The sequence below is a fragment of the Glycine max genome, chromosome 11 (assembly GCF_000004515.6).
Source record: "Glycine max cultivar Williams 82 chromosome 11, Glycine_max_v4.0, whole genome shotgun sequence".
NCBI lineage: Eukaryota > Viridiplantae > Streptophyta > Magnoliopsida > Fabales > Fabaceae > Glycine > Glycine max.
The window spans coordinates 18,472,046-18,497,352 of NC_038247.2; the positions used below are offsets into that span (position 1 = coordinate 18,472,046).

Here is a 25,307-nt window from a genome sequence, read left to right on the forward strand (position 1 = left end):
ACATGTCCAACCACGTGCATGCTTGTCTCGAAAGATGCTTTAATCTGGGTGTGTTAAAGTGTCATCATATTATTCAATGCCTCCCAAACACTGCATATCTCACCAACAGAGATTTGTAGGAGTCTCTTTAGTGACCAATGAGCACTCTCAACCTTACAGATGAAATATACAAAAACATGTAAACAATCGCATAATTGTCATTTAAATATTCACTTCAACAAATGAAAACAAACAAAAATCAATATTCATACTTGTTAGTGGTTGTGTTTCCTAGATGCATCACTTTGTTTGTCCATGCTTTCACAAATCTTTCTTTGTGTGGAATGACCAATGTTTAACACACATAGTCCATAAACATAGGCCACGGAGAGCAAGCCATTTCAAAGTTTTTAAGGTACTCATCAAAAGAACTCTCATTGGGACAGTCAACCAAACTCCCTCAAGCCTCCATCACATAATCCCATGCATTCTTTTGAGCAACCAGGGTTTTGCACTTTGCTTTGACATTCTTGTCAATGTGGAACCGACATAGCAAGTTCGTAGCATTTAGGAATACAGTTTTCACTGCATTCATCAAAGAAAAATCTTTGTCAATCATAATAACCCCGGGGAGTGCATCAGCTCTCATGAAAAGACACCAAAACCGCTCTAGAGCCCAAACAACATTATTAAGACGTTCTCCTTCCAAGTAAGCAAAACCAGCGGAGAATGTCATTCCTATTGGTGTAACACCAACAATATCAAGCAACGACAATTTGTACCTATTTGTTTTATAGGTATTGTCGATCAAGAAAACCAAATTACAAGAATTGGTTAACTTTATTGCATCGGGATGACTCCAAAACAAGTCACGTACAACATTATCATCCTTCACCCTATGCCAGTGAATATACTGATCTCGATCAAGCAGGATCATCAATTGTTGCATTTCGGTGTTACTCCTTTTTATGGAAGAACGGTAAGCATGTCTGGCATTGTAAATTTGTTTGATTGTTTTATAATTGTTGTCATCGTGCTCCTTCAACATCAACAAAATATTTCTTGGCTTCACCATGGACTTCGTCATATCAACAACAACATTCTTCACATCCTTTGTCAGTCGACCTGCATATGGATGCCCAACCAATGACTTTGCCATTTCGTGATTGTGAATCCCACAAATTAACTTCACCATCCAGCCGTCTCCTCCCGAAACTGGCTTCGCATGCAACTTAAACGGGCATTCACATTTTCTACTGCCAGTGCATGCTCTTACCAAATTATGTTTCTTAGGCCTATACTGCCCACTCCTTTCACAAGTTATCAACAGAAATGAGGCTCTTCCTCGAACACCGGTATTGGTGTCGAACCTCATTATAACGGCAACAAACCCGATGTCATGAACCAACAATTGAGCCCATTGTAAAACTTCCTCACGACTACCAAACAACTACAGCACAATTCAAATCAGGTTTGCCATGAGTAAACATCTATGTAATATAATTATTGTACCAACAACAAAAAATTGCACAAATACCTCAGAGCAATCAACTTTAACGCCAACATCTTCCTCATTTTCAACATTCATTTCAACTTCTTCAGACATGATACTATCATACATCCATTGGTCTTCATCCATCTTAATAAACCATTTAACAAATTCAAATTCAATTCACACAAATATAACTATTTACACAATAAATATTTTACAGGACTTTTTCATTAAAATGTCATATAAATCTAATAAATACATCCTCCAATGAAAAACATTAAATACATAATCTTTCTCATATAAATTTACTTAATTATTAATCATTATTATATTCATTTTTAAGCAATGTAATATTACAAAATTACTAAAAACACAAATTAACTAAATTATTAATAATTAATTTAACAATTAAAAACAAAAAAAAAATCTGTATGGGTCATACGGATCACCAATCTGTAAGTTTTTCGCGTACCTCTTCTTCTTCGGCAACGAAAACTAACCAAAATCCACCGTATACTCCTCACCAATGCACGTACACCACCGGAGAACAAATATGCTTCCAAACGACCCTAAATGGAAGCGACGTACACTGACTTACGGAAATTTTGCGGAAAAAATGGTGCTGCGGAAATAAAAAAAATCCTACTGCTATTTATAACCGAAAATACCATAAGGGTATTTTCGGCATTTAGGAAATTTGTTGTGTGCCCCAGCAAAAATGTTGGGTGCCCCTAGCAATTCCCCAAGCTTAAGTGTGTTTGGCCCATCACGAGGTACTACATTCATCACCCAAACATATTTTTCTTTAAGAGCAGTTACAAATGAACCCATGTTTGCTTTCATGTCCATCACATTCCTCACTGTGTTCGACCAGATTTTTGGACCCAGTAGATTCCAATAATATTGTTCCTCCATATATAATAGGCATTTTGGTCCCTAACTTTTGGCCCCTTTTGCAAATTAGTCCTTATCTTTTTAAAATGTAAAAAATAGTCTCTATCTTTACATCCGTTATGCAAATAAGTCTCTACCGTTAAAATCCAATTTCCACTATTAGTCATATGTCTATGTGGCAAGTCTTTGTCCATGTAAGCAAACTCATGTTGCAAGTCTTTGGACTGAATTGAAAAATTATGATAAGTTAGGATAAAAACCATTCAAAAATTAAGTAAACCCATTTTCCCCAAAACGGTTTCACTGCCTTAGACTACAATTGCATTGGGTTTTTTCACTGTGATCCAAGAACGTCTCTTTGTATTCCCTCCATTTTCGAGTCGTGGTCTCCCTCGTTCTCATCATCAATCCCTCCCTCCGCCAGTAGTGAACGTTTCTCGGCATTTGTTGGTCATTGCCACTCTTCGCGCTTCGCTCTTCACCCAGGTTCACGTCATGTACGTTATCGTTTGAAATTTTTATGTGTTCGTTTTCATTGTTGCTTCAGGTTCGCATAATGTACGTTATCATTTTCATTTGCAGTCGTTTACGTTGTCACTTTTGTTTTCGTGTTCATCGCCCTGTTGCGCGAGGGGTTTTATTTTGTGGTTGTTTTGTGTTTTCGCATTTTTGTTTTTCGTTTTGGTCTTTGTCTTGGTGAACCAGCTCGTTGTTTTGCTCTTCATTCATATAAATCATTGTGATGTGTTGATTAAGGTTTGATGAAGAACAATTTACATTCTCTTGTATTTTTGGGCTTTTATATATTGAAGGGTTTTGATATAGCATGGATTCATTGTTACTCTGTTTTATGGTCCTTTATTATTTTAATTTATGATGCTCTATTTTTATACATGACATTGCATTTTGTTGTGTGATGTGCCTATGTTTGAGTTAGGTTTTTTATTTCCTAATATATGACATTGTTTGTGGTTTCTGATTGTGTAGAATGGATGTCAAGATAACTTTAATATTGCACCATGGAGGAAGATTTACTCCACGTGCCAGTGATGGAAATGTTGAATATATAGGCAAAAAATTTGACGTTTGGGAGGATATATCTGCAGATTACATGAACACATTTATCCTATGTGATCTGGTGCAAGCATGTAAGAAGTATAGCAGGATAGGAGATTGTTTTTGGTTGATTGATAAGGACTTAGATTTTAATCATGGGTTAATGAGTTGTACAACAGATGGAGATATATTATACTTAGTGAAGGATGCTTTGGAAAATGAGAATGAGATAAACGTTTATTTTCATCATGAAGTAGATCCAATTCCAGAAGAAGTCCCACTGATGTTGGACTTGAAATGTCATCCAATTCCAAAAGCTAGTAATGAGGATGATTTAGATGATGTACCTGTTGCTGGCCATGAGGAAGGTAAATCTTAATTGATCTCTACTTGGTCCAACATGGTTAGCATAATTTTGAATTATTTTGGAATTTAATGTTAATAATTGATTAATATAATTTATTTGTACTTGGTCACCATTGATGCAGATGTTGGTGGTGGAGAGAAAGGTATTAATGTGGACGTTGGTGGTGGTGAAGAGAGAGACTTTGGTGGTGGTGAAGAGAAAGATGTTGGTGGTGATAAGGAGAAAAAGGTTGGTAATCCTGATGATGAAGATGACAATGACTAGGATGAGTGGTTTACAGACTTCTCTTGTATGAGGAAGGAAGTTGAAGTTGAATATGAAACAGATGATTATCATTTAGAGGAGCTCAAAAACCCCATTAGTAGTGATGATGAAGATGAGGAGACATGCTTTAGAAACCCTAATTTGAGGAAAAAGAAGCAAGTGAAGAAGAAAATATTTGACAACTTTTTAAATTTTGCATCAAGGTCCAGTCTACATGTCACAATTTGGGACAATTTGTCACATTGGATAGTCTATGTGACACTAAAATTGTCGACAATGCACCTTACTAACAGCAATGACTATTTTTCAAAACTTATGCAAAGATAGGGACTATTTTTTACATTTCAAAAAGATAGGGACTAATTTGCCAAAGGGGTCAAAAGTCAGGAACCAAAATGCCTATTTACTCTAAAAATTTGTATGAAGAGTTATATATTAAGGCATTTATTAGATCTAATAAATTATTTTTCTTCAAATTTTATTAATTATTATGGAAATTTCAGACAAATGAAGAAAATCATTAATCATTTTCATCTGCATATCCTTTTATCTTTGATATCTTAAATTTAATTATTCTAATTATAATTTATTTAAATCAACCACTATTCAAATTTCAAAAAAAAATTATTAATTGTTTCCATATAAGAATAGTGTATTTGAAATAAAAACATGCATTTGTTTTAAGTTGGGACTTATTTGTTTATTTAATTTTTTATGTATTTTGTAATACAATGGTGTGTTTTTACTCTTTTATTTTTATTCTTATTTATTTACATAATACACTGGTGGGTGCATCCTGTAGGGAAAAAAAGACTCGCATGTACAAATCCAAACCTAAAACCCTTTTTCTTTTAGCAAAAAATCTCACCAATGAATTCGGGTTGCTTCATACTTTGCATATGTTCACCTTCTTTCCTTTGCTATGTGCGTGCCTTTTTTTCTTTCTTTTTTTCTTTTCTTTGGATTCCTCACAAGTATCCTCCTTTACTCAATTCAGTAGACATATCTCCTTGTAGAATTTTGAACTTCTGGCATGAGCCTTTTATTTGCATCTAAATTCAATTTCACTTCAACTTTTCTTTTTATTGTATTTCTTAAATTGTTTGCATAGATTTTTATCATGCTCACTCTGTCATCTTTCTCCCTTTTGATATGTAGCAGTTGTTTGGGGTTCCCTCAATAAAGATTTTTTACCTGTAACACACCAAAATTTTGACCCAATAGACATATAAATGAGTTGATTAGGATTTTTTGTTTTAATAAGAAAATGTGTCTTAAGTAATTGCATGAGATTAATAAAGTCTCTTGTAATAAACTTTTCTTTTTATTATAGCCTAATGCATTTTTTAAAGCTGACAAGCTCTCTTGTAAAGGCGAAAGTTGTCCTCTGATTTTGCCAAACGTACGTGTATGGAAATGAAGCAAAGAGTGCTTCTTCCTTTTTCCGTGAGTGGGTGGACTTATGATACCTGCTTTGGATTCACTAGTCATCTCTACCATGCTTTGTACCAAAGGGGGATTATAACACTTTCATGGATGATGAAGTTCTTAAGAGAGGAGAACAAATTTCACTGTTTCAGACACCATTTTCAAAGCAATTTAAGAGTCTAGGATGACCATCGTTGTGCTCTCAAAAAGTTAGGCTTCCACAACATGGTGCCTTGAACTTGTCAAATTCCTCAATTGTAAGAAAACCTATGAATGTGATACACGAAGCTATACTCTCCTGTATATGGGAAGACAAAGAAGTACCGATTTATTGCAACTGTTTCTCGTTCATTAGCAGAGACTGAGTATCAATTTATTGCTACCGCAACATGTGAGTTAAAGTGACTCAGATATCTTGCACGACTTGAAAGTGTCACACCCTCAGCCTATAAGACTATTTTTGTGATAGTCAAGTTGCTAATGATATGTTGTTAATGTGGTGTTTCAGGAATGCACAAAACATATTGAAGTAGACTATTACTCCAATGCATTTTCACACATACAACCAACTTGTAGAAATTTTTATCAAAGCTCTTCGGCTGATAGTTTGAATTTCTTCTTGACAAGTTGGGCTTTTGCCACTATCATGCTTCAACTTGAGGGGGCATTGTGAAAGTGAGTAAATATATTCTGTATATACTTAGGAAATCGTGATTCAGAGTACATTTAGGAAAGTGTGACTAAGGGGCCTATTTGGATATGAAGCTAGAAGTGAGAGTTTCTCTACTAAAAAAACTATATATTTTCAGTTGAGAAGTTCTTAAAAGCACTTATGACTTGTATCCTAATAGGTCATTAGTGTGTTTTGAAGCTATTGGAAAAATCACCTAAATTGTGATCATTCCAAGATAGAGAGAGTGTGTTGAAAGTCTCACATCGACTAAAGATTGTAACAAAATAAACTATATAAATGGAGAGCAATTCTTACATTACAAATTGATTTTGTAGGATTGAGTTAGACTCATAAGTTGAAACATGAAACCAAACACTTTTCAGACAGAAATCCATTGATTCTGAAAGCAGATTTCTACAATCAGGAATGGAATCAATCCCACTGAGAAATTGCTTTCAACTTCTTTTGGCTTTTCTCTGATGAATCCAAAACCTCAGTACCAACCCTTTTACTTGTAATATTTTCTTGTAGATTTTTGGGATTTGTGAAAGAAATATCCTCCATTTTACTTTCCTGCCTGTATACGTGAATTCCATACCATTTCACAATAGCCATTCTTGTTGGCCCATGGTCACCTTGTATACAGCAATTCCATTCCATTTCAATCTCCACATGATTCCAGTCACTCTTCACCAATGTTCCTCTGAGATCTTCATAACTAACAAGGGCAGTTAGATCAAAAAGCCACACATGATCTGTCTGAACTGACCAATCGTAACAACGGTTGGACAATATCCTTTTGTGGCCATTGATGACTATACAGAATGTAACTTGAAAATGGTGGTGCAGTGAATTTTCGAGCATTCCAAAAGAAACACACACACAAATCCTTGGGAATCTCTCACGGCCCCAAAAGGTTATGGATCTTTCACTGCTGCAATGATCAAACCATTCTGGAATCCTTAAACCTGGAAGAATTACAGTTTTCTGCCCAGTTCCATGAAATGCCTGATCACACAAAAATAAGGAAAAATATTTTGAAAGAGCAAAGGATTCACAAAATAAACAGATTAATTAACAAAAGAAAACTCAAACAAGAAGCATTAAAGAATATAACCTGGCTCAATAGTACACTTGATGATTGAGATGTCAAAGATGTGCAGTTTAATGCATCTATGTCTTCTAATTTAGAGGGAATGACTAAAATATCTTGAAGTTGGTTGCAATTGCTTAGCAGAAGAGTCTTCAAATTGATACATTCTTTAATGCATGCTGGAAGGACCGTAAAACTATTGTAAGATATGTCCAAATATACCACATTGGCAAAACCACTGAGACATATAACAAGATGTTCAGTTGTTAAGTTGCAAGAGCTCAGATACAGATGAACAATGTTTGGAGAAGCAGATAATCTCGGTTGTCCATGATCTTCACATTCAATAGAAATGTCAAACCCTCTACACGAGTCAGCTTGAATTTCCTGAAGTCTTGGTAGTGCAAAAATGCTACTGGGTAGCTTATCAAGCCTAGCACATTCCATTAGATTTAAAGATTCAAGCCCTCTAAGATTTCCAATAGAGAATGGTAATTCCTCTATGGCAGTTTGCCACAAGTTGAGATACTTCAAATTTTCTATCTCACACAATATTTCTGGAAACCTCACAAGTCTCAAGCACTCAGAGAAAGAGAGCTCTCTAAGAGATGCCAACTTGAATGCTGATGGAATTATTTTTAGACTAGTGCATCCTATCGTAGTTAGCTCTTCAAGATTACCAAGAAATCCAACAGAATCGTGAATCTTAATCAAATTTATACAATTATCTAGATACAATATCCTTAAGTCTGGGATTCCAGAAATGTCAGGTACTTCTGACAAAAATTCACAATCAGTGAAATCCATTTTAGTCAAACACTCCATATTCTGTAAACAGAAGAGTACAACAATTAGACAATAAACTTGAGACTATTATTCAAGGTCAGAGGAACAATTTGATATAGCTACATACCTTGAAATTGTTCAAAATGAGACAATCAGAAGGCACTTTGACAAAATCAGGTGGTAAGCATCCTGAAGGATATCCACTCCATATCAGAACTCTCAAGCTATTTGAGAGATGTTGGGGGATTCCAGAATATATGGCATCCTTAATAATTAACATTCTCAGGCTTTTCATATTTTTGAAGGCTTTGTCACTCAACTTCAGTACATCATTTCCTCGTGGTAAGTCAACCAACATCATAACTTCAATTTTATCAGATCCCTTTGAAAGCAAGAATAAGTTAAATACAACTAACTGTACATACCAAATTTCATAGAGAAACACTTATACATGTAAATTCAAATTATAAACGGAAAAGCATACTAGTATATGCTAACATAATAAATGTTAAATTAGAGGTAACATAAAGGCTTGTTTCTCATATCTTCATTATCTAACAACATAAAACCAGTGAATGTAGCTCTTACCTCATTTTCATTTAAAACTTGAAGAACATCTTGAGGGCACCATAATCTACTTCGTTTTTCTGGATGCAGGGGTGCTTCCTGTTGCACTATTTTCATGGCCATGTCTTTTATATGGTCATGCATCATCAACCTTCCACTGGAATCGATAGATAGGAGAGATCTATCGATAAGTCTGTTGATACTATGTTGTGGATTGAAACCAATAGCTGATAGTATTTCCTCAACATATGATACTGGCTCTCCAATGAAGAAACATGCAATGTCAAGGAAAATTTTCTTCTCACATTCATTCAAACTATCATAACTCACTTTAAGTATACTCTGAATTTCTCCATCACAAACTCGTTCATATCTTTCTAGTGCAATCCCCAATTCATCAATTGAAGGCCATGATAAATCAGAACCAATAACATTCATTTTTTCTGACAAATCAGAACCAATATCCTTCAAAACCAATGGAAGGCCATGGGAACAGTGAACTGCACGTTCCCAAATGGCATTATAATAATCAGGTACAGGTCCCGTGGTTACCTTGGAACTTAAAAGTTGCACAGCTTCATAATATCCTAACGTAGGTACATCATATATATTTTCAACTCCATGAGCAGCTAGAACATCTTTACACCTGCTAGTTATGATAATTCTACTGCCCAAACCAAACCAATTGCATTCTCCTGCTAAATACTCCAATTGCTCCAGCTTGTCCACATTATCAAGTATCAAAAGAACCCTTTTGCCGTGCAACTTCCTAATCAGGATTGGAATTCCTTTGTGCTCATTATCCACTTTGATATTCTCACCAGCTATATCAGAAAGAATTCCCTCTTGCAGATATGCTAACCCATATTTGGCTGAACTTCCTCTAACATCATTGAGAAAGCATGAACCTTCAAATTGTGGGCTGATGTGATTATACAAAGCTTGAGCAAGAGTGGTTTTACCAATTCCACTAACTCCACATATCCCCACCATGATGACAGTGGGATCAGTCATTTGCAAACGGAATATTATTTTAGGTATACGTGACTCAATTCCAACTAGATATTCATCAACAGGCAAAAGATTGGGTTTTGATATGCCCACCACGTCAACAATCCGTGTGATAAATTCATATTCATATCCATGTCTGTGAAATTGCAAAAAAAAATGTGGATACTCAAATTAAATCCATCATGACAAGTTTCATTTATTACAAATAAACAAAGAAGCTTGATAGACAATTGTTGAAAAGAAAAAAGTTACTTCTTCATTAATGGTATCGTTGGAAGCTTTTAAGTGAAGGTAAAAGAGAAGGAAAGGAAAGAAATCAAGAATGAAGGCTACTTCCTTTTGTTTAAATGTTAATTCAACATAAATAATTTTCCTATATATGCAACTATATGTAGTCTTAAGGGGTGTATTTCATTTTCCATCTTTACTTCCTTTTGTTCAAATGTTTCATGGTATGGTTGGAAGAAGCTTTTAAGCAGAGGGTAAGGAGAAGTACATGAATAGGAATATTAAGAGTTACTAAATTTTAATTGAACATAAATAATTTCTCCTGTATATGCAACTATAATCACAATTCATGAACAAGGGGTGTATTTCATTTTCCATCTTCAACAACAACAGCAAAAGCCTTTTCTCACCAGGTGAGATCAGCTACATATATTACATGTTTACATGACATCATTTGACTCAATTAAAGTGACGATTTTCTGAAATATTATTTACCATGAGATCATTTTCCATCTTCCATGTTAAATATAACAAACAGAAGTCTTATCCCATTAGCTGACTCTTCATGACTAAATTTTCAAAGATATTAATTATAACAAAATAAATAAATAAATAAATAAAGGCCTAAATATGTTTAAGATCATCATAAATGACTAAATTTTGTTCCGAGTCTCCAATAAATATTTTTTGTTGTTTTGAGTTTCTGTCATCAATTAAGTGATGATATGGCACCATCATAAACATTAATAGCTTTAGAAAAATCAATTTGTAAAATAACACATATCACTTAATTGATGGTAAGAACTTAAAACAAAAATTTCAATATATTAAGAACTCAAAACAACAAAAAAAAAATTATTAGAAACTCAAACTAAAATTTTTTATTTATCAGAAACTTAAAATATATTTAAGTCATAAATAGTAAAGACTTAAGCAAAAAGAAAAGAGGGACAAGAGTGTTATAGGTGTACCCATCTTTAAAATGCCACCCTACAAGATTGGCAGCTTCATGCAGAGCCAGCCTCCAGTTTTGCACCTTCTGTTTGCTATACTTCATTTTGATTTCATGCTTAGCCAATTGCTGACCATAACTTGCTCTCTGGTACCGTACCTCAGATGGATCCACGTTGTAAAATAGTGGATAAACTTTAAGTTCCTTAGTTTTCATACAACTGAGGATTTTGACAAGTTCTTCAAGGCACCATGTTGAGGATGCATAGTTTTTCGAGAACACAACGATGGCTTTCCCAGACTCTTCAATTGCTTTGAAAATGGCTTCTGATATTTGTTCTCCTCTCTCAAGCGCCTCATCATCCATGAAAGTGTTGATCCCTCTATGACGTAAAGTGTTGTAGAGATGACCAGTGAAACCAAAACGGGTATCCTCTCCTCTAAAACTGAGGAAAACATCATAAGTCCTCCTCCACCCTCTCGTGGAAAACGGAATCACTCTGTGCTCCATTTCCATTCACGGAAACGTATGTTTGCTACACTCGATCTTTGCTATCTTTCTCTTTTCACATATATCTTCTTTAATAGCCAATTCTTTTTTTTTTTTTTTTCAGTTATCCGGTATTAAATTATTAATAGTTAATCATTGATTAATATATGTGTTACTTTAGTTTTTCATCTTAATAAGAATAAATATATAATAACTAATTATTATAATTATGATATGATTTAATATTCAAGTATTTTATATATTTTTATCTAATTTGTTTATTATCATGGATAATTTTTATGTTAATTTTGAAAAATAATATTTTTTAAGTTATTTAATGATAATATCTACAAAATAATTTATAATAATAAATAATTATATAATATTTATAATTTCATCTAACCTGAATTTTGGAATATAAAATATAAATTAATCATGTTTTATTAAGTAATATATATATATATATATATATATATATATATATATATATATATATATATATATATATATATATATATATATATATTAATTTCAAGTCAATTGAGTCAAAAAGTGATCCAGTAGTTAAACATTATCTAACCTATTAATTTAGTATTGATGGAATTAATGATGGGACCAATTTTTATAACACCACATTCAACCAACATTTTTTAGTTTATTATTAATATATAAAGAATATAAATAAGATTAAAATAATCAAGGTTATATTGTTGTTGACCGTGTAGAAAGTAGAAACCCCGCGGAAGATGCCGTAAATGCTAATTTGCGTGTTGTTCTAAACTTCTAATTATGTTGTTTATATATTTAAACATCAGATAACCCCATAATGCTCGACAGTGAACCTGCCGTGAAACTTGAAAGCTTCGGCTTTTTCCAAACGACAGAATACATACACCAAAAACAGCTTACAGAATACATACACGTCATATGTCCACTAGTCCATGGAAAAATAAGCTTCTTTGAACACCCCAAAATATATATATATATATATATATATATATATATATATATATATATATATATATATTGCACTCGTTGATGCATTTCCTTGCGCCTTAGGCGGAAAATTTTGAAACACTGCTGAGTTAATTAAACTTATATTTGGATTGTTCCAATTTTTCTTTTTAGTAATTTTTAATATTTTTGAAATGTTATTTAAAGTATTTTTTCAAAAATGTTAATTTTTAATTTCTAATTTTTTAAATTTTATTTTTATACTTGATATATATATCAAATTTATGGATTAATTTTTTAAAATAAATCGTAATTTTATTATTTTTTATCATCTTATATTTTTTAATTATTTTAATAACTAATTTTATCAGACATGTATAATTTAACAAATTAATTTTTTTTTATTTTTTAGCTAATTTTATCACATATAACCATTACAATTATCACTGAGATTGAACTGCAATTTCAAGGTGCCCATTACTAAGATCTTTCAGTTAAAAATCAGTGTCAAATACGCGTTTATGACTTTCGTTGTTCAAATGAACATTTTTATGTTTGAATTAATTATCTTCCAGAAGTGCTAATTGGATCGGCACTATCACTTAATTTTTTTATTTACACGAACCCGGAACTTGAACTTGATCATTATGCTTCAGCATCTTGTTTGTTGAAGCGAAAGGTTAACTCATTGGAGCAAATTTTTATTAATTTCAAGATCTTTAGCTTTACAAAATTATTATGGTGAGACTCATATTGGTTATAGCAAATCTTCATTTATTTTCATCTTATCAAGAGTCCTTTTTTCCTTTTTTGCTATGACAAAAATATTTCTTATTGTGGCAACATCATTTATGTGATTCTTTAATTTTTGATGATCAAAATTTATTCTAGTCGAGACCAGTTGTCTATCAAATCAATCACGCAATAAGATTGATGTAACCCAATATAATTTGGTCACGTTTGGAGTTAAATCAATGATTACTGAACCCGGTCGGGTCACGCCCAAGGAAAGAAACATGGGTTGAGTCATGCGAGTCAATTAAAGTTAGATATAAAATTTAATTATTTTTTTAATAAAATCAGGTCATGCAGGTCTATTAGTGACTCAATAGTTCAACCATTGACCTAATGACCCAATGTCTTGACCTAATCAATCGTCGGTTCGATTTTTAAAATTATGGGTGGTGCCGTGATGGTGGATGAAATAGTAGCAATGACGATGGAGGCAGTGGAATGATGGCGGTAGTAGCGATGGAATGGTGGTGGTGACGACAACGCTATCGTGTAGCTAACAATTAAATAAACAAATAATAATTTATTTCAAAATAAAATACTAAATTTAATACTTTCACAATCATGCAGTAAAGGTCATCACATACATAACTCAAATAATTCAAACTCAAATAAATATTAATATTGTCAACAAAAATATATTGGCTCACATTTGATCTTACAATTCCTTAAAACATAATCAAACTTAAGAAATGAAAATTACTAATTTAGTTATAAAAAAATATAAACATAAAAAAATAAATCAATCCCCGATCTCACAACCCATCAGAGCTTTAGAGTCCCAAATAAAACTAAAAATAAAAGACAATAAACATAAGTCTAAGCTTCTCCTCCAACATCATCATCATGACCTTATAAAGTCTCATCTATAAGGGTGACATTCAACCTAAACACAAACATGAGATAAACAAATGGAGAGTGAGGTATATCTCACAAACATTTAAAACTCAAAGAAGACATAAAAAGAAAAAATATATTATAAATAATTGTATCACAAAAACACACAACATCCACTTCAAATGTCTCATACACATAGACACACATGCAAGATGATTCACATTTAACTTATGGATTTGCATGCATATGGTACCATTTTGAAAATACTTTGTGAATGTAGCCTGGGAGTCCATGTAGTCGATAGATTGTCGCACAATGGACAACTTGACACTATCACTCTCATCGAGATGACACTACCGACAATGCATTAGGGTGTTACGGCCTTGTAAGGATACTCCAACCCATGTTGTTATGCGTTGGTTAGAGGAGAAAGGAGGAAGAAGGTGAGAGTAACGGAGAGAGACGCGTTTTCCTTGATTCGAGGCCAAGGAACCTCCTGACTAAGCTATAATTCTCAAAATGTATTTCTTCTTCTTTATTCCAGTTTCAGGACAAGCTTTTATACAATGAGTTTAACAAACTCTAGCAACTGTTTCGTAACTACTGCAACTAACTACCCAACGACCTAACCAACTAACCCTTGGTCCATACAAGGCATGACTCAACCTATCCATGCATGCAGCTTTACGTGAGAGATGTCTTCCTGCTGCATCTTCTTCCTAACATTCCCTACCCCATCAAAAACACCTTGTCCTCAAGGTGTTGGATGCAGAAAAATAGAACATGAGTAAAATGGAAGCTCAGCCTGTGCCAGCCATGATTGTGGTTGAGGCGGTGGCTTCGGGGGTGGTGGTGGTGGATGTGGTGGCGGGTGTCGTCGCCGATGACAGACGGAGCAAGGCCAAGTCTTGACGGCGAAAAGAATCCAAACCAAGCACGGAGGAATTTGATGCTTGATGGCATTGTTGCGGAGCAAGATGGTGTCATTGCCGTAAGGGATTTTGCGGCAATGGTCGTGGCGATAACGACTGAGCTGGAAGTGGCGGTTGGTCGTATGAAAGCGGGGAAGTGGCAGCGGAGCCATGGGTGCGACTGTCGTGGGTGCTGTTGTGGGTGGTGGTTGTGCGGAGGATGGAGCTGACATGGGTGCTGTTGTAGGTGGTGGTTGTGCGGAGGAGGACGGAGCTGTGTTTTGATGTTCCAGCATTGCCGTTGGCGTTATAGGATCCATGGAAGGTGGCACGATTTGCAGAGCGGTGGTACTAAACAAGCTGAACATACGATGTTAGGTACTCGCAAAATCAATAGTTGGCAGCAGCGGCGGCGGCGGCGGTAGTGGTGGCTGCACCGAAGAAGGAAACCATGGCATCCGAGTATCGCACAAGGCTAGCAAGTGGATCCGGGTACTCTCAAAATCAATCCCAAGGGATTGAGCTGGATGTATATAAGGGGAGGGTGGGAACTGAGACGGAAGGGATGGCTCCTGCGGAGGGTGGTGTGTTATGGCATAGCCGGAGTAGGGGTAGAGGCAGCCATGGGCGGTAGGTCGGACCAATTGTTATGCGCTGGTTAGAGGAGAAAGGAGGAAGAAGGTGAGAGTAACGGAGAGAGACGCGTTTTCCTTGATTCGAGGCCAAGGAACCTCCTGACTAAGCTATGATTCTCGAAATGTATTTCTTCTTCTTTATTCCAGTTCTGGGACAAGCTTTTATACAATGAGTTTAACAAACTCTAGCAACAGTTTCGTAACTACTGCAACTAACTACCCAACGACCTAACCAACTAACCCTTGGTCCATACAAGGCATGACTCAACTTATCCATGCATGCAACTTTACGTGAGAGATGTCTTCCTGCATCTTCTTCCTAACACATGTGATCAACATGAACTTAAAGGAGATTCCAAATTGTCGCACTCTTATGGTCAGAGTCATACATCAACTCATTCATGACCTCGCTAGTTAAATTCATAAACATCATTCACTTCAAAATATATATGCACAACATGGTGCATGGTTCACATATAATATACACATGGTTTATTTTCAAAGTCTCTTGAAGATTCCTATCCAGGGAGGACTACGTTCTCCCAATATTTTTGTAACACCTACACATACCATCACATATTGCATTCACATTCATTCATAGACATCATGCATTCAATCATAATATCGATCATAATATTAACATTGTGTATCATAGTAATATTTATGGGAACAATATACATGCATAAAATCAAATAATAATATTTTCTTATTCCAACATAATAATAACTTTTGAAATTATGTGATAATAACAGTACAAAATCATAGACATCAATTTGCAATAGAAAGCAATACATCATATAAGTATTTAATTATATGTATAATAATACTAATAATAAAATATACTTAACTTCAAAGCTTCTAAATATATGAAAAATATATAATCACTGCACTAAACACATATATACTATAATGATAATATGAGTACATATTTTTAAATGTAAGAATTCTGGACTCATGAATCACAAACTAATTTCTAAAGTATACTTAAGTAAATATATATCATATACGAAATTACAATATAAAATAAATTGTTGTAGCCATGTCACTAAATAAATGTATATATTTATACTACAAATCAGGATCTTTTATATATATATATATATATATATATATATATATAAAACTTATAGGTATTACTCATATATAATTAAACATAATTAGTCAAAATCCTTAATTAGCGAAAAAAAGATAACATTAAGAACATCCAAACATCAAATTCACCACTTCAAAAAATAGGAAGTGCTTTTGGGCTATTCACAGTTTGTCCGAGAATTTAAGCACACAATACATATAAACATAAGATTGTAAAGCTTGTCTATGATGGAAGAGAAGAGAAGAAAACAAAAGAAGAAGAGAGAGAATTCACTCCCCCTTACCTTGATTATACATTCCTCCAAGCAAAGCAGCCAAAACAATGATCCTATATGTTTCCTCTCTCTCTCCTCCCTTCGCAATTCTCACGGATGGTCTCCAAAGAAGACAGCAAAAAAGAGATGGCGTAAGGAGCAGGCTAGGTTTTCAAAAAACCTATCAGCTTTTAGAGTTAATTGGACTTCCCAAGACTAAAGGCTCAAAAATATTTAACCCAACATAATTTTATTGTTATTATTTTCTATAAAAAAATAACATAAAATATTTAATAAAAATTAATATATTTTTCTTAAAAAAAAATGTTACTTAGTGACAATAGTAATGGTGAAATTGTAATCGCAACAATGACAATGAAAATAACTGAATGGTGACAACATTACTAAAGTATTTCAATATATCAATGTATGTAAAAAATATCATGAAGCATTAATTAGTTAAAATTTGAAAGCCTAATTTTTTTTCTCTATAAAAGTGGTTGTAAGCGTATGTTTAAGATAATTCAAATGCACTTCTTTTGTCAACCCAAATTTTAGATTTATTCATAAAAAATGTGAGTATGTGACAGTTTTAAAATGTGAGGTTTTGCTTCTAGACATTTAAACATGGCAACAAAAAAAAAAAAGAAATCATTAAAGAAATACTTTTTTCTCAAATCTCTTAAGTTAAAATTCATAAAAAAGTTAATTTTAAAATAAATGTTAATCTTTTTTAAAATATAATTAATATTTATTTTATAAATATTAAAAATTATATATTACTACATTGTTCCTATATATAAGAAACGACTCGTAATATTTTTTCTCTTAATTAAAAAAAAAATATAACCACTTACAAAATGTATTAATATCTAGTTTCTAATTTCCTCTATTAGCTCTAATTTACCGTGAAATCTAGGTATTAACAAGATATCACCATTTTTTATGAAAGTTGACACAATAATTAAGCTATTAACTATATGATTCATATTCATTACTGAACAATTGTTCCTTGAATTATGAATAGTATCATTATATTTGATCACTACTTAAACTAATTAATCTTAAGATATTTTAAAATAAAATTTAAATTTATGACAATATTAATTAAAATAAATTAATTTAACTATTTTTATTAGTTTTGATAATAATTATTATATATTTTTTTCTTAAGATTAACTGAATTGTCAGTATATGAGTGTATTTATCATAATATATTTTTTGTTGACTTTTTATCTTGTTACTTCGCTCATAAATATATCTAAATATTAATAATTTATGAATAATTATTATTATTATTATTATTATAATTATATGTTGTAATTTACTTTTCTATTAGTTTAATAATTATGTACTCTAATTTTTAAATTATTTTTTAATATAAGTATCAAGTAAATATGAGTACTAACTTTTCATAAACTAAATCTTACATTTTTATTAGGGATTAAATTTTTCATTGTTATAGGAGATGACACACAAAAGTTTACCATCGAATGTATTTATCACAATTTTTAGATTTTCAGAAACTAAATTTGTATTTTGATCTTTCATTTTCAGAGAGCTGTGTGCGAATTAAGTTCAAGTTCACGTTCCCCAATAACAACCCATGCCACGCTAACCTTCTCCATCCCAATGACCCACCCTCTCCGAGTCGCAGTCATCGGCGCTGGCGTGGCTGGCCTCGCCGCCGCGCGCTCCCTCCGCCGCGAGGGCCTCGACGTCGTCGTATTCGAGAAAAGCAACCACCTCGGAGGAACATGGAGCTACGATCCGCGAACCGACTCCGACCCTGTGGGCTTGGACCCGAACCGGGAGGTGGTGCACACGAGCCTCTACCGTTCCCTCCGCACCAACCTCCCGAGGCAGCTCATGGGCTTCCTCGACTACCCGTTCCCGAACCGCAACAATGGTGACCCGAGAACGTTCCCGGGTCACGAGGAGGTGCTGTGGTTCTTGAACCGGTTCTCGGACGAGTTTGGGCTCCGCGGTCTGACCCGGTTCGGGAGCGAGGTGGTTCGGGTCGAGCTAGTTTCGGAAAAGAGTGACTCGTGGGTGGTTGAGTCGAGGAGGAATCGTGACTCGGTTTTGACTCGGGAGGTTTTTGGAGCGGTTGTTGTCTGCACGGGGCACTTCACTCAACCCAGGTTACCCACAATTCCTGGTAAGTACAGAATAGTGCCATAGTATTCAGGGGGCGGACCCATGATTTAAGGACTGGGGACTAAATATCAAAATTAAAATTCATCCGATAAATATATATTAACTATCATCAAAATTCATATTTTTATGTATTTATAATTATGCGTTTTTTAAATTCATCTAATAACATTAAATAGAGAATATATTTATATAAAAGATAAAATAAATATTTTTTTAAAAAGATTAAAATTGCAAATGACAGTCCCCAATTTCATGTCACCAAGGACACTAATGAATTTATAGTACAAATTGGTATCTATGTTAAACATTATTTTTTACGAAAAATCTTATTATGTTAAAAAATCTACTAAAATAGAGAAAATTATTTTGTTCACTAAATTATCTTTTACAGCAATAGTAGCCAACTACATTTTAAAATAACTCGCTTTCAAATAGTTGAAAAATACAATAAAGAAAATATTGTGACAACTTTATGATAGAGCTTTGACACAACTTAGATATATTATTGTTTTCCTATTTTACATAGTACACATATATGATGGCAGTTGACATTTGGAGTAAGAGAAATGCTAACAACATATTTTTTGACTTACTTTTTTAATAATATTCCTTACTATTGACTGAAATTTATTGAAAAATCATAAATTTGAGCGAGTTCCACTCCTTATCTAACGAGTACAACTCATCATTTTGAATGTCCAACGAATTTTAACCAAAGATTGGAAGATAAATGCAAACTTTTAATTTTGATTACTTACTAACTTTTAATGGTCTCGTGTGACTACTAACTAGCTTTTAATTTTGATTATTCATGTATATTTTATGATTTAAATTTACACATATTGTTATATGAGGTTGTTCTCATTATATATGACTTCATTTACGTGTCCCTGTGTGTGTATCATGTTAGATAATAGATATTTATAGTTTTTATTAATAGTAATATTTTTGACAGAATAAAAATGTTGAAGTTCACTCCTTAAATTGGATTGTGATGGATGCTAAATAATACTTGAACGTGAAACGTCAGATAGATTTTTAAGATTGAGTGCAACAATTAGTATTGTTATGTGTGATATATCATATATAGGTTTCTCATTTTGTGCCTTGTGTTTCAGGGATTGAAAAGTGGCCAGGATACCAAATACATAGTCACAATTACCGAGTGCCAGAACCTTTTCAGGGTCAGGTGCTGTAAACATTGTTAAGCAAGGCTTTTGCTCTCAAAGTAGTATCCTGGTTTCTTGGTGTACCGTAAATATCATCTAAATCTTATTTTTTTAATGAAAAGTAGTATGATGTAATAACCATATAGGTAACTGCTTCATGTTATTTAGTGAGTGTTGTTGAAACGTTTTTTACTTGTAGGGTACTCCGTGTCTTGCTTTCTTACTCAGTGTTAGACAACACAATTAGCTCTAGTACTTTGTTTGGTATCTTCTGTCATTTACTGCATGTATTGATTTCAGTTAATTGTTTACTTCCATGCTCAGCAACTGAAGTAATATCATAACTTTGGCTATGACAAAATATATAATTCAATTGGATATGAAAAATATCGCTAATAGTTTTGCCTAAAATTAGTAAATACTAAATACTGATATTTCCCTTTTAACAGATCGTGGTTGTCATTGGATTTGCATCTAGTGCCTTTGACATCTCAAGAGAAATTGCAAAGGTTGCTAAGGAGGTTCATATAGCAACTAGAAGTCCAGATGTAAAGGTTATGAAGCTAGCAAATCATGATAACATGTGGCAGCATAAAATGGTATGTTAAACAGTTACCTGCATAGCTTCTGTAGTGTCCTTTAAATCAGAAAACATCTTATTTACATTTTTCTGCTTTTAAGGACATGTATGAGGAATGTAACATTTGGTATCTCAGAATCCATTAGGCATCCATGAGGAATGTTTTTTGCTTCATAATAAACCTCTGGATTTCAGTTTTCATTTCAAACATAAGTAACTAGTTTATTGAATATTCTAATCCATTGGTTTCAATCTCCACCGCTTGTGGAGAGGCTTGTGTCAAATCATGCGACTAGTTGATCTGAACAACCTCCTGCTGTCTTGTCAAATTATCACATGATTTTTTTAATCTCTTCCTTGCTGACTGCAATGCCTGCTCCTTTCTTTAATATTTTTAATCTAAAATGTGAGTTTGGGTCTAATTCAACCCTGAAAGCTCGTAGGGTGAGGGTTGCCTCCCACATATATATTCTATTGTGGCCTTCTTTCTAGTTGATGTGAGACTTGAATTTTTCTCAACATAGTGTAAGCTAAAGAGAGCAATGTTAAGATATGTCAAATATTCTATTAACTAATATTAGACAATCAAATATTTTGTTAGCTGTAATTTATGCATTATTATAACTGTGAGGTAATTTGTGCAGCTGTCATTCCTTTAATAGATGAGGAATTATAGGACCCTTGCATATATATATATATATATATATATATACTACACTATTCTTTGAATAAAATACATAAGAATTATTCTTTAAACCTTGCTATAGACAAGCCTCTCCACATGCAGTGGTAATGCTGCATTTATCTATCCACTTCACCTCAGCAGGTGGGAGCCTAGTACTTACTTTGTCCTGCCCTTGATAATTGAAATACTAATAACTAGTGTAAGCTAAACTATGTAGGCATCCTGTGAAATAAGTTTCATATTAATCATGTCTGTACAGGTAAAATGTGTGTCTGAAGATAGGTTGGTTGCTTTTGACGATGGATCCTCTGTGTATGCAGATGTCTTATTCTACTGCACTGGGTATGCATAAAATATATTTTCTATTATGATCAATTTCTATGAAATCTATACTGATGAATACAGGAATTATTTGCTCTCCATTTTCATGAGATGTTTTTAAGTTTTTAAAAATACATGTTTGAAAGAGTGTTTTCTGGTCTTAATTTTTTAAATTGTTGAACTGAGTAGGTGTTTGAAAAGCAAGAAAATAATAGTACTATAAAGATTTTTTTTTTTTAGTTTTTTGTTTCTAAAACAATAAAAGAGATGGAGAACACTGCCTCATTAACGAGCTGTTTTCATGTATAATACAGATTTGATCTCATAGCTTTCTTTGAAATTTATTTTTAAACCTTTTGCTCTTCGAAACAGATTTTGAATTTTATTTTTTTAGAATTGATTTTAATTTTGGTGGAAAGAATTGATTTGAAAATACTATAAAAAGAAAAACAGAGCCAAATAGGGCCTATATTGTAATGTGGGCTACTTGCCTGCTTACTTTATGTTAGCAACTTTTCTAGCGAATAAAATGTGTGAATTAGTAAGGTACTATCTATGGCTTCATTTTGACAGATACAAGTATCACTTTCCATTTCTTGAAACAAATGGAATAGTAACAATTGAGGATAATCGTGTTGGCCCATTATACAAGCATGTCTTTCCTCCTGCATTGGCTCCTTGGCTCTCTTTCATTGGTATACCTGAAAAGGTAATTGGTAACTAGTTTTCTCTTCTTTCTTGTAATGCCATTGCTCCATTGTGGAAACTGAAAACCATTCTTGCCACGTTGAAGAAAGAGAAATGATGCATATACACAATTTTTACGACATTTTACAGCTCATTTTTTCTTTCGCGTTCTCCATTATATCACCTATCCTATCTCACACTTTTCTCTTTTCTGTCTCTCACTCTCTGTTTCTCCTAAATTGTAAGAATTGGATGTATAATAATTAGCATCAGTCTTGAAAGTACAAGTTCAGTATAAATTATAAAATTTGAATGAAGTTTATGAAATGTACCTTATCATCATAAAAAAATGCCATGTTTCCTGCCATGAATTTCTATCTGCCATCAAATCTGATTTTTTTTGGCTTGTGCTGTATTTCGAGGCTTGAGAATTAAGCCTGTTTGAAATTTATTAAAATTATATTGCTTGTATGTAATTCTATGAAGCTCGGACACCTCTCTTGTTTGAAGTGTCACCGTGTTAGACACTTTTCCAACACTGATACACCCAAACACTTGTTTGACATTTCTTATTAGGTGTTTGATTCAAAAATTACTATTTTGTTGGCTTGAACACTCAGGTGTCACCTTTACGCAACTAATACTCTTGAAAAAACATAAAAGGTTGGTTTGAAAAGATGAATATATCATTAATTTAAATATTTTGTTATATGTTACTTATATTTCATTTAATTAGAATCTCTTTGTTTGCATGTATGCAGTGTCCCCGTGTCCTATATTTTAGACATTAGCCATGTCAAAATGTCTTTACGGTGTCATATTTGGTGTCCGTCTCAGAGTCCATGCTGTCCATGCTTCATATATGTATTTTACTTCTGATCAGGAAGTCATCTTCCAAATGACGGAGTTACAATGCAAGTGGGTAGCACGTGTTTTATCTGGTAAAGTTCTCTTGCCAACTGAAAAGGAGATGATGGCTTATGTTGAAGAATACTATCAACAAATGGAAAAAGATGGATTTCCCAAGCATATGACTCATTACTTGCATTTTAAAGAGGTATCTCTCTCTCTCTCTCTCTCTCTCTCTCTCTCTCTCTCTCTCTCTCTCTCTAAGTTCTTTAAGCATACATGTGTGTGTGTTTGTTTTGGCAGTTCAGAAAAATTAATCCATGTAGTCTGTCAAGATTTATCTGTAGCTCCAGTTTGGGGAAAAAATTGTCATAAATTGGTCTTCAAATACTCCAAATATTGCATGAAAATTGATTTGGTGGTTACTTCGGCTATTGAGTCTTGTGCAGTCCTAAAATATCACGAATAACTTTTTTTTATTAGGACTCCAAGGTTTCCATATTGAAAAATGCTATAAAAAGTATGAAATAGTTTATGTGAAAACATATAATTTTTCTTTCTTGATCATGTTGCAGTTGTAAACAACTTCCTTTCTCTTCACTCATATGAACCCCTATTTTCATTGCGAAAAATAAACTTTTTCATAAAAAAATCATTCCCACCAAATGGTGATGATTTTTCAAATTTGTTTCCTTTTGTTATTTTAAATTTTTTTGAGATGGGCAAAATTAAAATATTATTATCTAACAGCTGTAGCACCAGGAGGAGACAATTTCAGTTAGTTTGGACACAATGGATGAGGAGGGAAGTAAACATGTATACTTCTTATTTTAGAAAATTTTCTAATGAGGAATAAAATGGTAGATATCATGTAGCAATGCAATCATACATTCCTTGTTTATTTTTTAATATTTAAAATTTTGTAAATGTAAACAATGAAACTATCCTCCTTTCATTTCCTCTAACTCTATTCAATTAGAAGGGTAATAGGTAATAGTTTGAATTTGAGTTACCGTTGGTTTGTGAGCCACAATAACACAAATCTGAACTGTTTCTTGTCCTACCTTCTATTAATTCATATCTATATCTATATAAATATATAAAAAAACTTGAATCACGAGCAGTGGAACTGCCTTGTCAGCATCTTCATCTCTTTTTAAGGCACATAAGCAAAATCTTATTCTTAACTTTTTCCTCCTTATCTTTCCAACTTAGAGACCTTCACCTCATGACATGCCAATGTTTATTATGATTATCACTTCTCAACTCTTTCTTAATTTTCTTTTAAATTTCTTTGATAACGTAACCATTCACATTTCACTATGAAGTGAGTTTAAATTTGGTTTTTTGGAAAAGTGGAGCCTAAAATAGGCACGAGATGCATTTAATAATTGTAGGGATTATATACCGAACTTGAATTTTTTTATTATCTTTACACATTTGTAAATTTTTCTGCTAGATTGGCTATTGCAATTGGTTAGCTGCTAAAGCCGGTTTGCCTCCTATAGAACACTGGAGGGATGCAATGTATCTAGAGAGCATCAAACCAGTATTACTCGGATTGCAAGATAATTACAGAGATCAATGGGATGATGCTCACTGGAAAGCAATAATAAAAGATGCATCTCTTCCACAAAATGTAAATTAGTAATTCCCCTTGTAGAAGTGTCAGCTCCTGTCTGAACTTAGATTACAAGTTAAGGTGTTAAACCACTTATTGTACACTGTATATGTAAGATGTTAAAATGACTTTTATAGGGATTTTACATAAGAAAGGTATTAACTTTATAGGAAAAAAAACTGAAGAGTTTTTACAGGGATTTAAATCAAAGACTCTTGATCAAAGGGGTTTAGTTCAATTGGGTGAGTATGATACATGAGTTATGGTAGATCTCTTGTACTATTTTTGATTTCTATGGATAAAAAAAATGTAGAGACCAAAACTAAAAAAAATAAATTTAATAGATATGAAAATGAACAAAAAAAATGAGAAACAAAATTAAAAAGGTATTTATGAGGATAAAATTAGGCTTTAATGTAATTTTGATTATCTTATTTTGTTTAATATGTAATTTAGACTCATTTATCTTAAAATAGAGATA

At 33.1% G+C, this 25,307-nt stretch overlaps 3 protein-coding genes across 4 annotated transcripts; 1 reads left to right on the plus strand and 2 right to left on the minus strand.

Annotated features, from left to right (window-relative positions):
• Positions 1-439: 439 nt before the first annotated feature.
• LOC100795665 (protein FAR1-RELATED SEQUENCE 5-like) lies at positions 440-1,618 on the minus strand. Its single transcript, XM_006591565.1, has 2 exons — positions 1,517-1,618; positions 440-1,429 (listed from the first exon to the last, which is right to left on the minus strand). The coding sequence occupies exons 1-2, from the start codon at positions 1,616-1,618 to the stop codon at positions 440-442; spliced, it is 1,092 nt and encodes a 363-aa protein (XP_006591628.1).
• A 4,809-nt stretch (positions 1,619-6,427) lies between these two features.
• LOC100796191 (disease resistance protein RUN1) lies at positions 6,428-11,370 on the minus strand. The gene is made up of 5 exons (XM_006591104.4): positions 10,810-11,370; positions 8,621-9,746; positions 8,160-8,414; positions 7,271-8,074; positions 6,428-7,161 (listed from the first exon to the last, which is right to left on the minus strand). Exons 1-5 carry the CDS (start codon positions 11,304-11,306, stop codon positions 6,586-6,588), a joined length of 3,258 nt encoding a protein of 1,085 aa, XP_006591167.1. The 5' UTR covers positions 11,307-11,370; the 3' UTR covers positions 6,428-6,585.
• Positions 11,371-18,083: 6,713 nt separating this feature from the next.
• LOC100804341 (flavin-containing monooxygenase FMO GS-OX-like 2) lies at positions 18,084-25,064 on the plus strand. 2 transcript variants are annotated; one of them, XM_006591105.4, is made up of 7 exons: positions 18,084-18,915; positions 20,033-20,103; positions 20,533-20,682; positions 21,608-21,690; positions 22,243-22,378; positions 23,240-23,413; positions 24,665-25,064. In XM_006591105.4, exons 1-7 carry the CDS (start codon positions 18,387-18,389, stop codon positions 24,851-24,853), a joined length of 1,332 nt encoding a protein of 443 aa, XP_006591168.1. In that variant the 5' UTR covers positions 18,084-18,386; the 3' UTR covers positions 24,854-25,064. The 2 variants fall into 2 exon arrangements, with proteins under 2 accessions (XP_006591168.1, XP_006591170.1); XM_006591107.4 differs by lacking the exons at positions 21,608-21,690; positions 22,243-22,378.
• The last annotated feature ends 243 nt before the right edge of the window (positions 25,065-25,307 follow it).